Source organism: Sturnira hondurensis, unplaced genomic scaffold (genome assembly GCF_014824575.4).
Source record: "Sturnira hondurensis isolate 20B ecotype Veracruz unplaced genomic scaffold, ASM1482457v3 Scaffold0005329, whole genome shotgun sequence".
Taxonomy (NCBI): domain Eukaryota; kingdom Metazoa; phylum Chordata; class Mammalia; order Chiroptera; family Phyllostomidae; genus Sturnira; species Sturnira hondurensis.
The window spans coordinates 1,751,979-1,768,939 of NW_028077960.1; the positions used below are offsets into that span (position 1 = coordinate 1,751,979).

Sequence of the window (16,961 nt, forward strand, 5' to 3'; positions counted from 1 at the left end):
AAAAAAAAAATTCATGTAGATATAACATAAAGATTACCATCTTGACCATTTTAAGTGTACAATTTAGTGGCATTAAGTATATTCCCATTGTTTAACCATTAGCATAACCATTTCCAGAACTTTTTCACCTTTTCAAACAAAAATTCTGTGCCCATTAAACAATAATAAATCTCCCCCCAGCTCCAGACAAGAACTGTTCTACTTTTTGTCTCTGTGAATGTGACTACTCTAAGTACATCATAGAAGTGGACTCTTACCGTCCACTCTTACAGTATTTGTTAGTTGTGTCTGGCTTACTTAGAATAATGTCTTCAAGATTTATCCATGTTGTAGCATGTGTCAGAATTACTCCTGATGGTGAATAATATGCCATTTTATGTATATACCACATTTTGTTTATCCAGTCATATGTCAGTGGACATTTAAGTTGTTGGGTCATTTCTACCTTTCGGCTTTGTGAATAATGCTGCTGTGAACATGGGTGTATAAATATCTCTTCAGGTACCTGTTTTGAATTCTTTTGGGTGTATCCCCAGAAGTGGAGTTACTGGAACATATGGCAGTTCTTTGTTTAATTTTTTTAAAAAATTTGAAACCAGCACAGCATTGTGCTTTTGAAAGCAGCTATAAGGGACAAGATTGAGACTCAGATTCTGAAGGTGAATTGAGTCAACACTCATTTATTGACCATTTCTTAAATAGCTGACACAGGAAGAAACTTTGTCCTCTAGGAGTTTACATTGTTAGAAGGAAAGGCAAATATGGGTGTAATGATTTTACTACACAGCAGTGTAGATTGAGTGCGTAAGAGTCAAGTACAGAGAGCTGTAGGGAATTCAGAAGAAAGAGCTTACCTGTGGATGGAGGAAGAGGGGATTGTGGATAAGAAATAGGAGGGTGGAGTCTAAAATCCTAAAGATGTAGTTGAATCTAGTGGTGAAATGACCTTAGACATTCACTCAAAATACTTCAAAATACACCAGAGGATGCTTTGAAATGTTAAAAGGAATGGCATAGTGCTGAAATTGGCAAGTGAGTTTTTCGTTTCTCTTCCAGGGTTTGTGAGTCCTGTTCTCTTTAGTTTGCAGAACTGATTGCTTCTGCTCCTTTGGAAAGATACAAATCCCAATGAAGAAGTTAGGAGTTGGCATATATGTTACTGCTATCATGTCAAGCTCAAGATATGTTATCAATATGGTCAATTATTATTTCCTAAATCTTTTTCTTCACATGGGTTCATGTTTCTGCTAACAAATGAGTAGTGCCAGTAATATCTTAGGGTTTTTAATTTCTTCTTATAATAGTTTAAGTAAATAATTCTGAGTGGTTTTTGTTGTGGTTAAGGTCCAACACTGAAACCCCTCCAGCAACATACTAGGGTAGTCTGAATCAGGGTTCTGCCATTAGTAAATTATATTATTTCCAAATATTTCAGGGAATTTTATTTTTCTGACCTTTTAAAAAATCTTCACCTGAAAATATGTATTTAGTGATTTTTAGAGAGAGAGAGACAGAGGAAAACATCAGTGTGAGAAAAATTGATCAGTTGCCTCCCACATGTACCTCAACCAGGGATCAGACCTGCAGCTAATCATGTAACTTTCTTCTTGGGTCTCTTTCTTAAAAAGACATGGATTTTTTGTCAGTTATAACCAAATGCGTAGAGTTTTTGTCCTCATAAGTTTTCTGGACAACTACCTGATATTGATTATCCTCAGGAGCATTGTACCAGTTGTGCACAGTCCATCTAGATAGGACTTCACTTTCTTGATAAAGCCTCAGCACTCAGGACAGTGCTGGGACACAGTACGTGATAAATAATTGGTTTGCAAACTGAAATGTGAGGGTTGCTACCCAGAGGCTACCTCTAATCAGTGGCAGTTAGCTTCAAAGTTAGTAACACATTTATTGGTAGCAGTTTCTGATACATCTCTCTCTTTCTCTCTTTTTTAAAGCAGAATGACAGATTTTGTTTTTTCTTCAAGCACATAGGAAAAAACAAAAGTACTAAGGGTCCTTGTTTAGTTTGACAGGGCAGTTCTACACTTCAGTTTTCTTACTGCTTTTTGCCCAAAGCATTACAGCATCTTTCAAGAAAAGTGTAAAAGAGGTTGAGATGTAGCATCTTAAACATTATATAGGATGTTAATCTTTGGGGCATCTGGTTAAGGGTATATGACAATTCTTTATACGGTCATAATTTTTTAAAGCTTTCGTGGAATGTATTTAATAACCCATTATTTTTTATTTTCCTTATATAATGAAAAAGAGAAGAAAACTAACAGGAAGACATTTCACAATTATTAGAGGAACTAGTAGATGAATATAGTGCAATAGATAGCAGCATGTAAACTGTAATGGTGATGATAGCATGATTATGCAATATAAGCCAAGTCACAGACTATGAGTCTTCAGATGAGAATATCCTAGATGAATTTTCTCAGCCTAAAGAATTTGACTTCACAGTATATTTCTGAGGGAAAAGTGAGAGAATATTGTCTTCCTATTTCTTCGTGAGCAACTCTTCTAGATATTCAACAGGAAAGACTTCAGAATGCAATATTTTCAACTAGAAGCAGAACCATTCCATTTTGCTAAAAGGATGTACAATACATGATTGGAAGGGAACATGCTGTATAAATGAAAAAATAATCAGATTGATTATTCTAATTGGTATTTATTGTCTAAAACTGATTACGCTTGTAGTGTGGAGCTTAGAAGACTGTTGTCCTCTTTGTAACCAAATTAAGAACTGAAATTTTGGGTCCTGGTTAGGCAGTTCAGTTGGTTAGAACATCATTCAGGTATGTCAATGTCGCAGGTTCAATCCCTGATCAGGGTGCATACAAGAAGCAACCAGAGAATACATAAGTAAGTGGAACAACAAACTGATGTTTCTTTCTCTTCCTTCCTCTCTGTCTCTCAAATCAATAAATAAAAATAATTTTAGAAAAAAAGTCTTCAATGTATTGTATTTGATGATGCAAGGGAAAGGGAGAAAAACAAAGACCCAAAAGTGATCATAAGCTAGAACTTCACTAGAGATGTACCTGAAATCTGGAATCAGAATTTTCAAATTGGCATCACAGTTGGTGACTAGTGAGTTGTATTTTGATGGAGATTGCCTATTTTGGGTCTTTATTTATACCTGCAAAACCAGGAAAACTTTGACTAATAATTTGGATTTGCTGTTTAAATTCTTACTAAAAATTTTAATGGAATTATTTTCACCCAAATGGTAAGTGATAATGATAAGTTTATTTTTAAATTGAGGATTAAAGTTGACTGGATCATATGTCGTAAAGAAAGCAGTGTTATTGTTTTGTACAACCAGAATGATTGTCCTGAGCCACTTTGGTAAAAATTGTCACACTGCAGTATGACATAATTCCACCAAAGCTCACAAATGTATATGCTAACTGGGATTATCATAATATTAGACTGAGGTTTCTCAGCCTTGGCACTATTAATATTTTGTGCTGAATAATTCAGTGTTGGGAGCTGTCCTCTGCATTGTAGGTTGTTGACAACATCCCTGGTCTTTCTATTCATGAAATGCCAATAGCCCTCCTCTTTTCCCAATTGTGGTAGCCAGAAATGTCTTCTGACATTGCTGAATGTGCTGTGGGGCAAAAATCTCATCTGGTTTGAGGACCATCTCGTTAGAAGTATGTAAAACTGAGTTCACGGGAGGCTTGGGTCTTAGATCTTGTGGTAGTCTTTTTCCTTTCTTTTCTTTCCTCTACTTTTCTTTTTTTACTGCAGAAAACTTTATTGTTTTCATTTAGTCCAATGCATGGGAGAGGGCTCCAGGGTGGTTGAGGGTGCCTAGAAGTTTCAGGGAAAGTCTCAGGCAAAAGCCAGACACCAGGATAATGAAGAGGGAGCCCCTCAAAGGCCTCCAGGCTCCAAAGGCTCCAAGTTGTGCTTGAGGCTGAGACATTCAAAGAGATACTCACCCAGTCCAGCCTGGGGGCTGACCAACCTGGCCAGCCTGCAGATGGTTCAGATGGTTCACAGGCTTGTGCTCAATCCACAGAGCCACACCAGACAGGGCCATCTTCTTGATGAGTTTCACCTCCTTATCCAGGAAGTGGCTCTCCAGGAAGTCATGGAGATGAAGGTCTTTGCAGGTAGAGTCCAGGGCATGCAAATCAAAAACGGCCCCCAGTTCAGGCTCTTCTCCATGGCCATGGTGGCTTCCATTGGCATCCCAAGTTTTCCCACACTCATTTGGAAAGGCTTCAGAGAGAAGTAAGGTGTAGGAGGCTAGCAGAGGCAAGTTGATGGCAGCCTTCATATCAGAGGAATAATAATTCTGACAGATTTGGGAGTTTGTGGCTGTTTGACAATAAGGAGTTAAGGTCAAAAAACAGTGTTTGGTTTGTCTCAGAGGCTGTGGATGGCTGAGGTGGTTCCACAAGTAGTGACTGCAAAAGAGGTTGGAGGATGGTCAGAGATTGGAAGAAGGGGCATCCCTGGGTCCATTTCATCCAAACACTGTTGAAGCAAGAGACAGATCCAGAGGACTGCCGAGGGCACTGCCATCATTTTTTGTTTTTTAGAAGAATAGGTTAATTTTGTTGAACTATTCTAAGTAACATGGGAAATTTAAATAGATTGCCCTTTTCATCTATTCTGGAATACTTTTTCTATTCTAGCAGAGTTAAATTCAGAAATGAAATTTCAGACAGGATTTAAAGTAGTCTGGTGGGCAGTTGCACTGGGTTGAAGTAATTATATTCACTTAATGCGTTGATAAAATTTCCTTAGCGTTTGAAGAGCAACTTCCCCCCCCCTTTTTTTTCAAGAGTGTTCATTGAAGAATACCGATCAAGACACATTTTTTTGTGATGCTGACCACTAATAAGAGAATAATTTCAGAGGATTTTTTGAATTATATAAATAAAGGAACTTAAAAATGTGTCTAATTCAAAATTATTTCAACACAAAATTAAAAGGCACAAGAGGGTCAACCATAAATTAAAAGCATTTCAAAAAAGAGAGTGCAGCCCTGGCTGGTGTAGCTCAGTGGATTGAGCACGGGATTCCGAACCAGATGATTTCGGTTTGATTCCCAGTCAGGGCACATGCCTGGGTTGCAAACCAGTTCCCGCAGGGGACTCACGAGAGGCAACCATACATTGATATTTCTCTCCTTCTCTCCTTCCCTTCCCTTCTAAAGATAAATAAAATCTTTTTAAAAAATGATTAGTAAAGCAATTATCAAAGGACCCGCTTTAAAAAAAAGAAAGTGCAGTATTTTACGCTTTAAAAAGCCCAGAATACGGTAGTTTGTTCTATATACTCTTATTACTCTGATTTTAACTAAAATAATTTTATTGTCTCCATTTAAGCCAGTTTATGACATTTAATCTAAATGAAAAAATAAGATCCTTTAAAGTTGGGTTTTCAACTTGGAATTTTTAAAGTATTTTATTGATTATGCTATTACAGTTGTCCCTTTTTTTTTTCCTCCCCCTTTTTTCTCCTCTGTTCTGCACCCCTTCCCCCCAGCCATAGTTCATGTCCATGGGTTATACATATAAGTTCTTTGGCTTCCCCATGTCCTATACTATTCTTAACTTCCCCCTGTCTATTTTGTACATACCATTTATGCTTCTTATTCCCTGTACCTTTTTCCCCATCCTCCCCCAGCCCCTCCCCATTAATAACCCTCCATGTGATCTCCATTTCTGTGATTCTGTTCCTGTTCTAGTTTTTCGCTTAGTTTGTTTTTTGATTTTTAGGTTCAGTTGTTGATAGTTGTGAGTTTGTTGTCATTTTAGTGTTCATATTTTTTATCATTTTTTCTTAGACAAGTCCCTTTAACATTTCATATAACAAGGACTTAGTGATAATGAACTCCTTTAACTTGACTTTATCTGGGAAGCACTTTATCTGCCCTTCCATTCTAAATGATAGCTTTGCTGTATAGAGTAATCTTGGATGTAGGTCCTTGCCTTTCCTGACTTCAAATACTTCTTTCTCTCCCCTTCTTGCCTGCAAGGTTTTGTGTGTGTGTGTTTTGTTTTTTTGTTTTTGTTTTTGAGAAATCAGCTGAGAGTCTCTTGCCACTTTTAAGATTCTCCCCTTCTCTTTAATTTTGGGTGAGATGATTATAATGTGCCTTGATGTGTGCTTCCTTGAGTCCAACTTTGGGACTCTGAGCTTCCTGGACTTCCTGGAAGTCTTTTTTTTTTTTAATTTTAATAATCATGGAAATGTCTGGATTAGAATAAAGAGGGAAACGCTTTATTGTGATTAAAGACATTTTAGGTTGTGGAACTAGAAAATTGGTTTTTATTTGTCTTACTCTGAAAGAGTTAGCTTTTACCTCTGTCCTTCTAACATTTGTCTGAAATCTGTTACATGTGCTTCCAGTTTCAATCCCATTTCAGAAGCCTTCTGTGTAGTGTCAGAATTACCCTTCTCTGCTTGCTTTACTTGGGCATTATGATGCTTTTACATGATTTTGGAGCTGTTCCCACTTTATATTTTCACTCAAGGCCAGGTGACTTTTTGGTGTTCTGCTGACATTGTTTGTTCACAGAAGTGTTTTTCACTAGGTTTCATCCCTCAAAATCCCTCAAAGTGCTTTTTTTTTTTTAAGTTTGTTTTCATAGACAAGAGTTCTGAAAACAGTGTGAACTCCAAATCCAAAACAGTTGGGGGGGGACACTAGCACCTGAAAATCATACCAGCTGACATTCGAATTCTCTGTAGCCTTTAATTTACCTCTCTGCAAGCGGGATACCACAGTCTGATATTTCTACTCCATCTGGGTCATATATTCTAAGGAGAGTTTAGCCTCTTGCTCTTTTAGCCTCTTGCTCTTTTAGCCAGGTGTGTGACCTTGAACAAGTCAGTTAATTTCTTTGAGTGTCAGTTTTTCTTTAAATAGGGGGGTTATGATGTGCTCCCTCTGTTGTGAGGCGTGTATCAACTGATAGGAGTCACGTCAACATGGTTATTGTAGAGCAGAAAGTCTGTCCTATTCAGCGCTAAAGCCCCAATGCTGTAAGCACAGGGCCTGCACATAGAGACACTGGCGCACTATACAGAGTGGAGCAAAAGTAGGTTTATAGCCCTGGCTTGTGTAGTTCAGTGGATTGAGTGTGGGACTGCAAACCAAAGGGTTGCTGGTTGGATTCCCAGTGAGGGCACATGCCTGAGTTGTGGGCCAGGTCCCCAGGAGGGGGTGTGCGAGAGTCAACCACACATTGATGTTTCCTTCTCTTCTCCTTCCCTTCCCCTCGCTCCAAAATTAAATCAATAAAATCCTCTTTTTAAAAAGTAGGTTTGTAGTTCACATGGAAAATAATTCAATAATTAATAAATAATAATGCAAGAGTAAACTGTTTTGTGTACTCAAAATCATAAACCTACTTTTCCTCCACCCTGTATGTCAGATAGATGAATTGGCAGAGGTATAAATTACTATCACGTGTAAGTCTGTAGTTACTGTAATATTTTAATTTCATCTCCAATGAAATTAAAATACAGTCTTCTCCAATGTGCACATTCCTACTCCTTTCCAAATTTATAGTACTTATTTCTACCACTCGTAAACTGATTTGTATTGTTAGCCTTTTCTGCCAATTTTTAAGAAAAATTTCAAATATATAGCAAATTGATAGAGTTTTATAGTGGACACCCATATATGCCGCCACCTACATTTTTTCCTTGTTTAAAATCCTCAACAGAGGATATGTTTATTGATTTAGAAAGAGAGGGTGGGAGACAGAAAAACACCCATATGAGAGAGAAACATTGATTGGTTGCCTCCTGTTTGCACCCTGACTGGGGATTAAACCCACAACCTTTTAGTGTATGGGATGACACTCCAACCAACTGAGCCACCCAGTCCGGGATAGGTTTTATCATTACCATTTTTATAGTTCTTGCTTTATCATATATCCATCTATCCATCCCTCCATCTATTATTCCAAAATAATTTCTTGATATATTTCAAAGTAAATTTCAGCCCTGACTAGAGTAGCTCAGTTAGTTGCAGCATGGTCCTGTGAGCTGAAGACATTACATAAACCAAACATTACAGGTTTGATTTCTGGTCAGGGCACATGCCTACGTTGCAGCGTTTGGTCCAAGTCAGGGCAAAAAACATTTGATTATCTCTCCCTCTCTCCCTCCTTTTCCATCTCTCAAATCAATAAGCATGTCCTTGGCCAGGAGTGTCAAACTCATTTTCCCTGGGGGCCACATCAGCCTTGTAATTTTAGGACTATATGAATGTAACTCTTAACTCTAGGGCCAAGGAGCTCTGTGCTGCAGCCAGGTAGAGACAAGGTGCTAGGCCGGATAAAACAAAGTGGAGGGCTGAATTTAGCCCATAAGCCTTGTGTCTGCCACCAATGTCCTAGGGTGAAGATGAAAAATAAATAAAATTTCAGGCATTATTGTATACTTTCACCTGAGTGAGCATGCATGTTCTTTTTTAGAGTTCAGTATTTGATTATTGCTTTTGCTTTTTCACACAAAATTTACATACAATGAAATGCACAAATCTTAAAAGTACATTTTGTTGTATCAGATCACACTGAGGTGTGGTCTTGTAGAGTGCTTTCCTTGTAGAGGAACCCTAATATTTCTAATTGCTACGTAGTTTCCCTAATGCCAATACATCAAGTTTATTTAGCTATTGATAGACATTTCATTTTTTTTATACTTGGCAGATGTGTAGGGTAGAGACCTAGAAGTGAAATTGGCTGGCCTGCAAGTCGTCAACCAGATAGTCTCTACCAACTAAAACTTCACCAGCCCTGACTGGTGTGGCTCAGTGGGTTGGACGTCCTCCCACAAAAGGTCATGTTTGAATTCAAGTTGGGGTACATCCCCGAAATGAATTGCAAGCCAGGTACCCAGCAAGAGAGGCAACTAGTCGATGTTTCTTACCCTCTCTCTTTCCCTCCCTTAGCCTGTTTCTTAAAATAAATAAAAAACAAAAAAAAACCTTCCACCAGATACCTGCACACTCACCCACACAATACTGTCATTCTTTTTTAGCCAGTTTCTTTGTACTAAGCATCATTTTACTTTATATTTATTAGTTTACTAGTGAAACTATATAGGGTCTTCTCAACTAGTTTTTAAGCTTTTACAGGCAAGGGCCAAGATGGTATACCACCATCATATCTGCTTACTGAATATTTTAATTGAATAAATGAATGCTACCAAGGCATTCCTGCTTTATTGGGTTGATACTGAAGAACAGTGAATGAGCTAAGTGTGTTAGAGATTAAAGCTGGAGTTGCTTGAGCATGTGTGCCTTAACTAAGTGAAAGGGAACTTTTCCGTCTTCCTTCGTTTTTCCTCTTCTGTGAGAGTATGTTAAAAATCCAGGCTCTGGGGGCAGATTCCATGGATTCATATCTAAGCTTTTGCCTGTTAGCTGTGCAACCTTGGGCAGTTAATTTAATCTTTGTATTTCCATTTCCTTATAGAGAATAACAGCACCTAGTTGTGGGATTAAATTTGTAAATTGTGTAGAATGGTGCTTGGCACTCAGTATTTGCTAATTAACTGTTGTTATGTTAACTATTAGATTATTCTTTCCCTTATGTGTACCCATTATTTGAGTATCTGTGATGTGTTGGGACTATGGGGGAATGTAGACAGATTTGGAAAGGACCCTGCCTTGAAGAAGTTTGTTTATAGACTTGTGGCTTGTTTAGGGAATGGGAAGACATTTGACAGGACTGGACGATAGGGTGGGGGCTGGAGAGATCATTGTAAGTTAAATTATCCCCCAATCAGCAAGGCAGAATTTTATAGGCATAATCAAGGAATTTGGATTGCTATTTTAAGTGATGGGAAGCCAGTGGTGAATTTACAACCACATTGGACTTGCATTTGGGGTTGACCATTTTGAAAGCAATGTAGAAAGTAGACTAGACTGGAGCGCAGCTGGAGGGTGATGGAAACAATTGAGGTGTAAGGGATGACAAGTGCCTGAAATAAGGGAGTGGCTATGAATTAGAGAAGAAGCAATTTTTTGAGAACCAGTTAGAATAGAATAGAATAGAATTAAGAGCGGTGACTCTTAAAGAAGCAAAGTGTAATTCAGAGAAAGTACGTATCTGCCCTGTGTAACCTCTTTAGTGTCATGGAGATGGTCTTTCGGAAGGCAAACTCTTTAGAGGCGAAATGAAATTAAGTACTTTTTAAAATCACAATTGTTTTATAAAAGAAACGCTGTTTTAATAGCAAAAAAGATAGAACATGATCTCAGAATACGGCATTTTTAATATTTAACCTATGAAAAACTCATCACATTTTTATCACAATTCTTTTTTCTCCCCTTTTTCATTTTTCTGCAGAAGGTTCATATACCAGTGTTTGGGGATCATTAGTGTAGTCTGATCATCTCCTTTTGCAGATCAGGAAACAGAACCAAAGTTACAGAGCTTCGAGTCAGAGTTTGGATTAGTCCAGGTCTTAACGGGTACTCTAGTCTTTTTTCCCCATAGTCCTATGCTGTGCTTTTCTGATCTAAATTTCATTTTCTGTTTATGAAGTGATGACTTGGCTTTGGTTACAAAGATTAATCTAAGGTGAGTTTAAGCATCTAGGTTTCAAACCACCAGAACCGAAGACCGAACTATGGTCTAGATCATCAGTGTGCATAGAAGTAGCAGCTAAAACGTCTTTAAGACTTTTTACTCTGTCCATTTATTAGACCTGTTTCCTCATCTCAAAATAGATTGTGGTTGAGTGTTTTATAGTCATTTGACTGGTGGCTCGTAAGTATCACATAGCATGGGTAAGTCTTTATTTCCAGTCTCTTACTATGTCTAAAAAGTTTTGAAATATTGAGCTAGACATACTACTTAATATAAAAGCCTACCCTGGCTGGTGCGGCTCAGTGGGTGAGTGCCTGCCTGCGAACCAAAGGGTCGCCAGTTTGATTCCCAGTCAGGGCACATGCTTGGGTTTTGAGGGGCAGGTCCTCAGTAGCCACACCAGAGGCAACCACACATTGATGTTTCTCTCCCTCTTTCTCCCTCCCTTTCCTCTCTCTAAAAATAAATAAATAAAGTCTTAAAATATGTATATATAAAAGCCTGGGAAAAAACATGATCAGTTGAGACATTTATATTATTTTCCTTCAGTATCTGTCAGCACTGTGTTTTCAACTCCAGTTAACTGAGTACAATATATTATCATACATAAATTTTGGAGACTTAGTCCTTTGATCTAAAGTTAGAGTCAATAGAAAGAGATCATTTGTGGTTCAAGATTTACAAAAAGATAGCATTAAATGGGCAGCTCTGGAATGAAACAATTGTGCTGTTGTGTCAGGGCTAACTTAGGGTCGTGAGGTGTGAGAAAAAGCAGACGCTATTTTAAGGTTGAGACTGAGAGCACCAGGCAGGGCTAGGATGATGGTGAAGACGGAGAAGAGATGAAGTGCCCAGGGTAGGCTTTGTGAGGACTGTTTCACCTTCAGCGCTTTCATGCTCCTGGGGAATGAAGAAAAGAGGGATGGGTGACTTAGAAATTTGGTAAAGACTTCCCTCCCTCCTGTCCTTCCTTTCTTTCTCTTTCCTTCTTTCTTTTGTCCCTTCTTTCTCTTTTTCTCCCCCTCCTTCCCTTCCTCCCTCCCTCCCTCTCTCCCCTTCTTTCCTTTCTATTTACAAAAAGAGCCTTGCTTCAGATGGTTATTTTTGTTTGAGATCTTCTACTATTACTGTATTATTTATCTTCTCACCACAGGAGTGGTGTCTTTTTAAAGCTGTTTTTGTGAATGAAAAAGTGGTAAGGTCTACCCCATGTTCTTTGGATGGCTGGAACATTGTTACTGATATGTTTGTGTTAGTGATAATGTGTTGGAATAGCTCTGAAAAGACCCAACCAAATTCCTGGCCAGTGGTTTGGGGTTTTGTTTGTTTGTTTGTTTGCTTATTTTTAAGATTTCATTTAGTTTTAGGAAGAGGGGAAGGGGGGGAGAAAGAGAAACATTGGTGTGCCAGGGAAACACCGATTGGTTGCCTTTCTCACGCCCCCAGCTGGGGACCTGGCCTGTAACCCAGGCATGTGCTCTGACAGGGAATTGAACCTGCAACCTTTTGGTTCACAGGCAGGTTCAATTCCCTGCCTGAGCCACACCAGCCAGGGACTGACCACTGTTAGTAGACTTTTTGTGTTCTTAAGGACAGACAGTGTCCCCTGCAGGAAAAAAAGTATCCCCCTACAGAGGGGTTATTAAATTAAGAGATTCTGGAATCTCCTTAATGTTCAATAATGCTAGTCAGAAGAAACCTTAGAAATTACCTATTTCAGCCTTATTTTATAGTTGGAGAAACAAACTGACATGGAATATTGAAATAGCTTCTTATATTGGCAAGCCTAGAACCATGGTTCTCTTACTCCTGGCCCATTACTTCTTCCATGGTACCATTTAATTGTTGAAACAATTGGTATTTTAAAAATTAGACCACAGTTAGAGTATTAGGTTTTGAAATGAGTTAGGAAGAAGTACTTGAATGATTTTGTAGCATGTGAATATGTAACTAGTATTAGGAATGATGGCATTTGAGGAGAAAGCTAAAGAATAAAGAAAAAAGATGTATTTTTCTATATGTTTTAAATTGGAAGTTATTTTTCAATTCTGTAGTACCAAACTGATTTAAATTATGCTATTATTTAAATTTTGTTTTTTAGTTACAATAACCTGTTCGTGCTGGGTGTATTGCGCACAAGCGCGTACTTTCCCTACCCAGTGATCGTCACTAGGGTGAAGTAGCTAATCAGTTCTGGGAGGGGAGCTTATATTAAATCTGGGGACTGGTTCTAAATTGTACACATGGTACAGTGTGCGAATTGGTGTGCATGTTGTGCTTGTGGTTTCTGCAGGTTATTAGTGCATCCCTGAGCATGAGTGCAGAATGAAGCGACGTTTGGATGACCAGGAGTCACCGGTGTATGCGGCTCAGCAGAGGCGGATCCCTGGTAGCACAGAGGCTTTTCCTCACCAGCACCGAGTGCTCGCCCCTGCCCCTCCTGTGTATGAGGCCGTGGCTGAGACCATGCAGTCAGCCACAGGCATTCAGTACTCCGTCACTCCCAGCTATCAGGTGAGCTGGCGCTGCAAGGCACTGCGCCAAGGCCAGCATGATGCTTTCATTCAGTCAGAAAAGTCTTTATTAAGCATTCAGTAAAATATAAAATATTACTAAAATAATATATATTTACAGGATATATGTAAGGTATGTTCACTGTGCTTTCTCTCTAACCCCTTTCTTTTCCTTTTTGATCCTTCAGAGTAGCCACTGATCAGAACTTTGCATTTATCATTTCCTTGATTTTATATATGTCATTTTGTTTCTCTAGACAATAAAATTGTTAAGTTTGGGTACTTTTCAACTTTTATGTAAATGAAAACATGTATTTAATTTTCACTCATGTTTTTCACTGCTATGAATTATATGAATATTTCCAATTTATTTATTCTTCTGTTGAACATCAGTCTGTTTCCAGATTTATGCTCTTATGAAGATGCTGCTGTGAATGTTTTAGCTGGTTCTCTAGTGCAGTGGTATTCACAGTGGCTTGCACCAGAATCTAAATGAACATACTACCTTTCTCAAGAGAATCTTGCTATGGGGGGGCGGGAAAGGCATCTGAATTAAACAGTGTGCTTATTAGTGGAGTAGTTTGTTTACATTTTGGTGCAAACTCCTTATCTTCTTTCAGACTACTCAGCAGGTTTGAGGGCACATGAGGAAGAGTTGCTTGCGTATCTAAGAGAGGGATTGCTGGGTCCTAGGGTGTACACATCTTCACTTTAGCAGGTAATGTCAGATTGGCTTTCGAAGTTGTGCCAATTTATATATTTCCACCAGCATTGTATATTTTCCTATTGTTCCACATCTTGACCAACTTGATCATTCATCTCGTCTGTTCAGTTTGTTTTGGAAAAATGGAAGAAATTTAATTTTTTTGTCCTTTTAAATTATGAAAGTAAACATCACCATGTATTATTTTTTATAGAATTTATTCATTTATTGGGGAAAGAAGGGAGAAATAGAGGGAGATACGCACTGATGTGTGAGAGAAACTTCAGTCAGTTGCTTCTCACACACCCCCAGCTGGGGACCTGGCCTCCAACCAGGCATGTACCCTGACTGGGAATGGAATTTGCAGCCTTTCAGTTCACAGGCTGGCGCTCAATCCACTGAGCCACAGCAGCTAGGACAACATCACCATTTTTTTAAAAAGATGTAAGATTACCTTTCCTCTGACCCCTCAGACTATATCCCACTGGTATATTTCTTGGGTTTCCAAAATTTTGTATGCATATACAAACATATCTAGATGAGGTCTGTCTGGAAAAGGTCCAGTCATTGTTAATATAACAAGAACGCTTTGCATGACATTGATGTAACCTGGCAGCCAGAGAGACTGGAATGCACATGTGTGAACAATGCTGACTTCACTGTACTAGTCAGTGGGGTGGTAGACATCGTTGAGTGAGCATGTGTACTGTGTGGCCATCACATTCAAAATGACTGAGCAAGTAGAGCAACAAATCTGAATCACATTTTGTGTTAACATGAACATTCCTCCACGGAAACTATTTGGATAATTAGAAGGCTTTCAGGGATGATGCAATGAATTCAGTGCAAATAAAAGTGTGGCACAAACACTTCGAAGATGTTTGAGAATCTGTTGAAAGTGATCCACTCTCTGGAAGGCCTGCAACAGGCAGAACACCTGAGACTGTTGAACGTGTACAGGCTGCAATCAACAAAGGTTGCCGACTGACAGTGTGAGAACTAGAAGCTGATGTGGGGATTCCAAAAACTACTGTGTCCGAGATTTTGACGCAGCATCTTGGCATGAAACATGTCACGGCAAAATTTGTTCTGTGGCTTCTACCACCAAAGCAGAAAGAACATCATCCTGCAGTTGCTAATGACTTGATTCAAACTGCTACCAGTGAACTAGATTTCCTCAAGAAGGTTATAACCAGAGATCGGTGGGTCTACAGCTGTGATCCAGAATGAAGGCCCAGTCATCCCAGTGGAAGTCATCTGGTTCTCCACGCCCAAAGAAAGCACGGCAAAGTGGCAGCAAGATCAAGACCATGTTTTTTTGTGTTTTTTGATTAGGAAGGTGGTGTCACAAGTATGCCCTTTAAGGCCAAAAAATTAATAAGGAGTACTGTCTCGGTGTTCATTGGTTGAGAAATGCAATACGATGAAAATGGCCACAGTCAAGGACAGCTGGTGATTGTCACCTTCATCACAGCAACGTGCTTGCTCATGTATCACGTCTCATGCAGAGTCTTCTAGCAAAATATTAAATGACCTGGAAACTCAGCTTACCTACAGCTTAGATTTGGTGCCCTGTGACTTCTGGCTTTTCCCAAAACCAAAATCACCTCTGAAAGGCAAGAGATTTCAGACCCTTGATGAAATACAGTAAAATACAATGGGGCAGCTGGTGGTGATTATAACAAAGGATTTTACAGTGTTTTGCCCAGTGGCAGAAATGCTGGGAGAACTGTGTGAGGTCCTTGGGTGTCTACTTTGAAGGGGACTGAGCTGTCATTGTCTTATGTACAATGTTTCTTATACCTTTAAGAAATGTCTCTCACAATATATGGCTGAATACTTTCTGGACAGACCTCAGTATTTATCTGCCTAGCTATCTAGATACAGTTCTCTTTTTACACAATTTGGATCATACAACATACATTATTCTGCTGTTTGCTCTTTTCACTTAATATGTGAACTTTCCACTTGAATATGTATGTATAAATCCAAGTTATTTTTTAAAAATCACTGCATTTATAATACAACAACTTAGGTCATCTGAGCCATAATTTATTTAACTGGTCTGGAGAGACCTTCTTCAATGTAAATTGATAGTGACTTTTAAAAAGCTATGACTGGTACTGGGAATGTAAATTGGTATACTTTTTCTTGAAAGCAGTTTGACACTTTGTGTCAGATTGTTTAGCTATAAGAAGACAAAGAAGAAGGAAACCAGGTGAAGTAGGTTATGGTGATTCCGGAGGTGTGTCCTGAAGTCGTCCTGAGGGACTGCTTCCCTAGTAGTTCCCCGTAAAGCACTTTAATACTTTGATGTACTTCATGTACAGAAGACTGCTACAGATCAACTCTTTCCATTACAAATTGGAAGAGAGGTTGCTTGATTTCCTTGGCTGATTACTTTTATCTGAACAAGTTCATGATCGTTTCCTACATTTGAGATAAGTTACATCTGTTCCTATATTAGAAACTATAATGTGCTTATGTAAAACCAGCCATCTCAAATCACTATGAACTCCAATTAAGCCATGTAAAGACCTGTCCAACGTATGCATGTTTGAATTAGAAGCTCAGAATAATAACCCTCTTGTGAAGATACATTAGAGCTTTTAAAATTGTCTCAATAGTTTCTTTTTGCTCCTAATGTATAGTGTGTTATTTCTGTGGATTTATAAGTAGTTGCTCAATTTCCCTCCCTCCCCTTTGCCCAGGATAATCTTTATAAATTTGTAGGGACTTGGGGGAAGAAGTATCTTTTAAGTTGTAGTACACAACTTACATTGTTTAGAGAAAGTTTCATATTATTTACTCTCCTTATTTTGGAGGTATGACAAATCAGATATATTCGTCTTTCGCTGTCTTCTGTAGTGATTAACAGTTCTGAAATAGAAAAAATTAAAGAGTTTTGAAAATTTTATATCGTATTTCTTGTGATAAAAATGGGAAGAAGTGGAGCTTGTGCTTTAAGTCACCCCTAAACTTATAAGAGGATGAGAAAGAGAATGAATATGAATCAGACAATAGAAAAGAAAGATGTCTAAGGTCAAACCACCAATAATTTGGAAGAAATTTTTGTTTTAGAAGTAGCAAATAAGGATAAGCAAAATAAGACAAAGTAAAAATCTTCTAACCCTGTCACCACAAGATAAAATACTAACATTT

General features: G+C 38.5%; 1 protein-coding gene across 2 annotated transcripts in view; it reads left to right on the forward strand.

The window, feature by feature from the left end:
- The window catches only part of SIN3A (SIN3 transcription regulator family member A), a 68,361-nt gene that overhangs the window by 7,450 nt on the left and 43,950 nt on the right, over positions 1–16,961 (forward strand). For both annotated transcript variants that reach the window (XM_037046990.1, XM_037046988.1), the window contains exon 2: positions 12,877–13,097. In XM_037046990.1, the coding sequence (XP_036902885.1) occupies positions 12,909–13,097 (189 nt within the window). In that variant the 5' untranslated portion in view covers positions 12,877–12,908. The remainder of the gene's footprint in view (positions 1–12,876; positions 13,098–16,961) is intronic.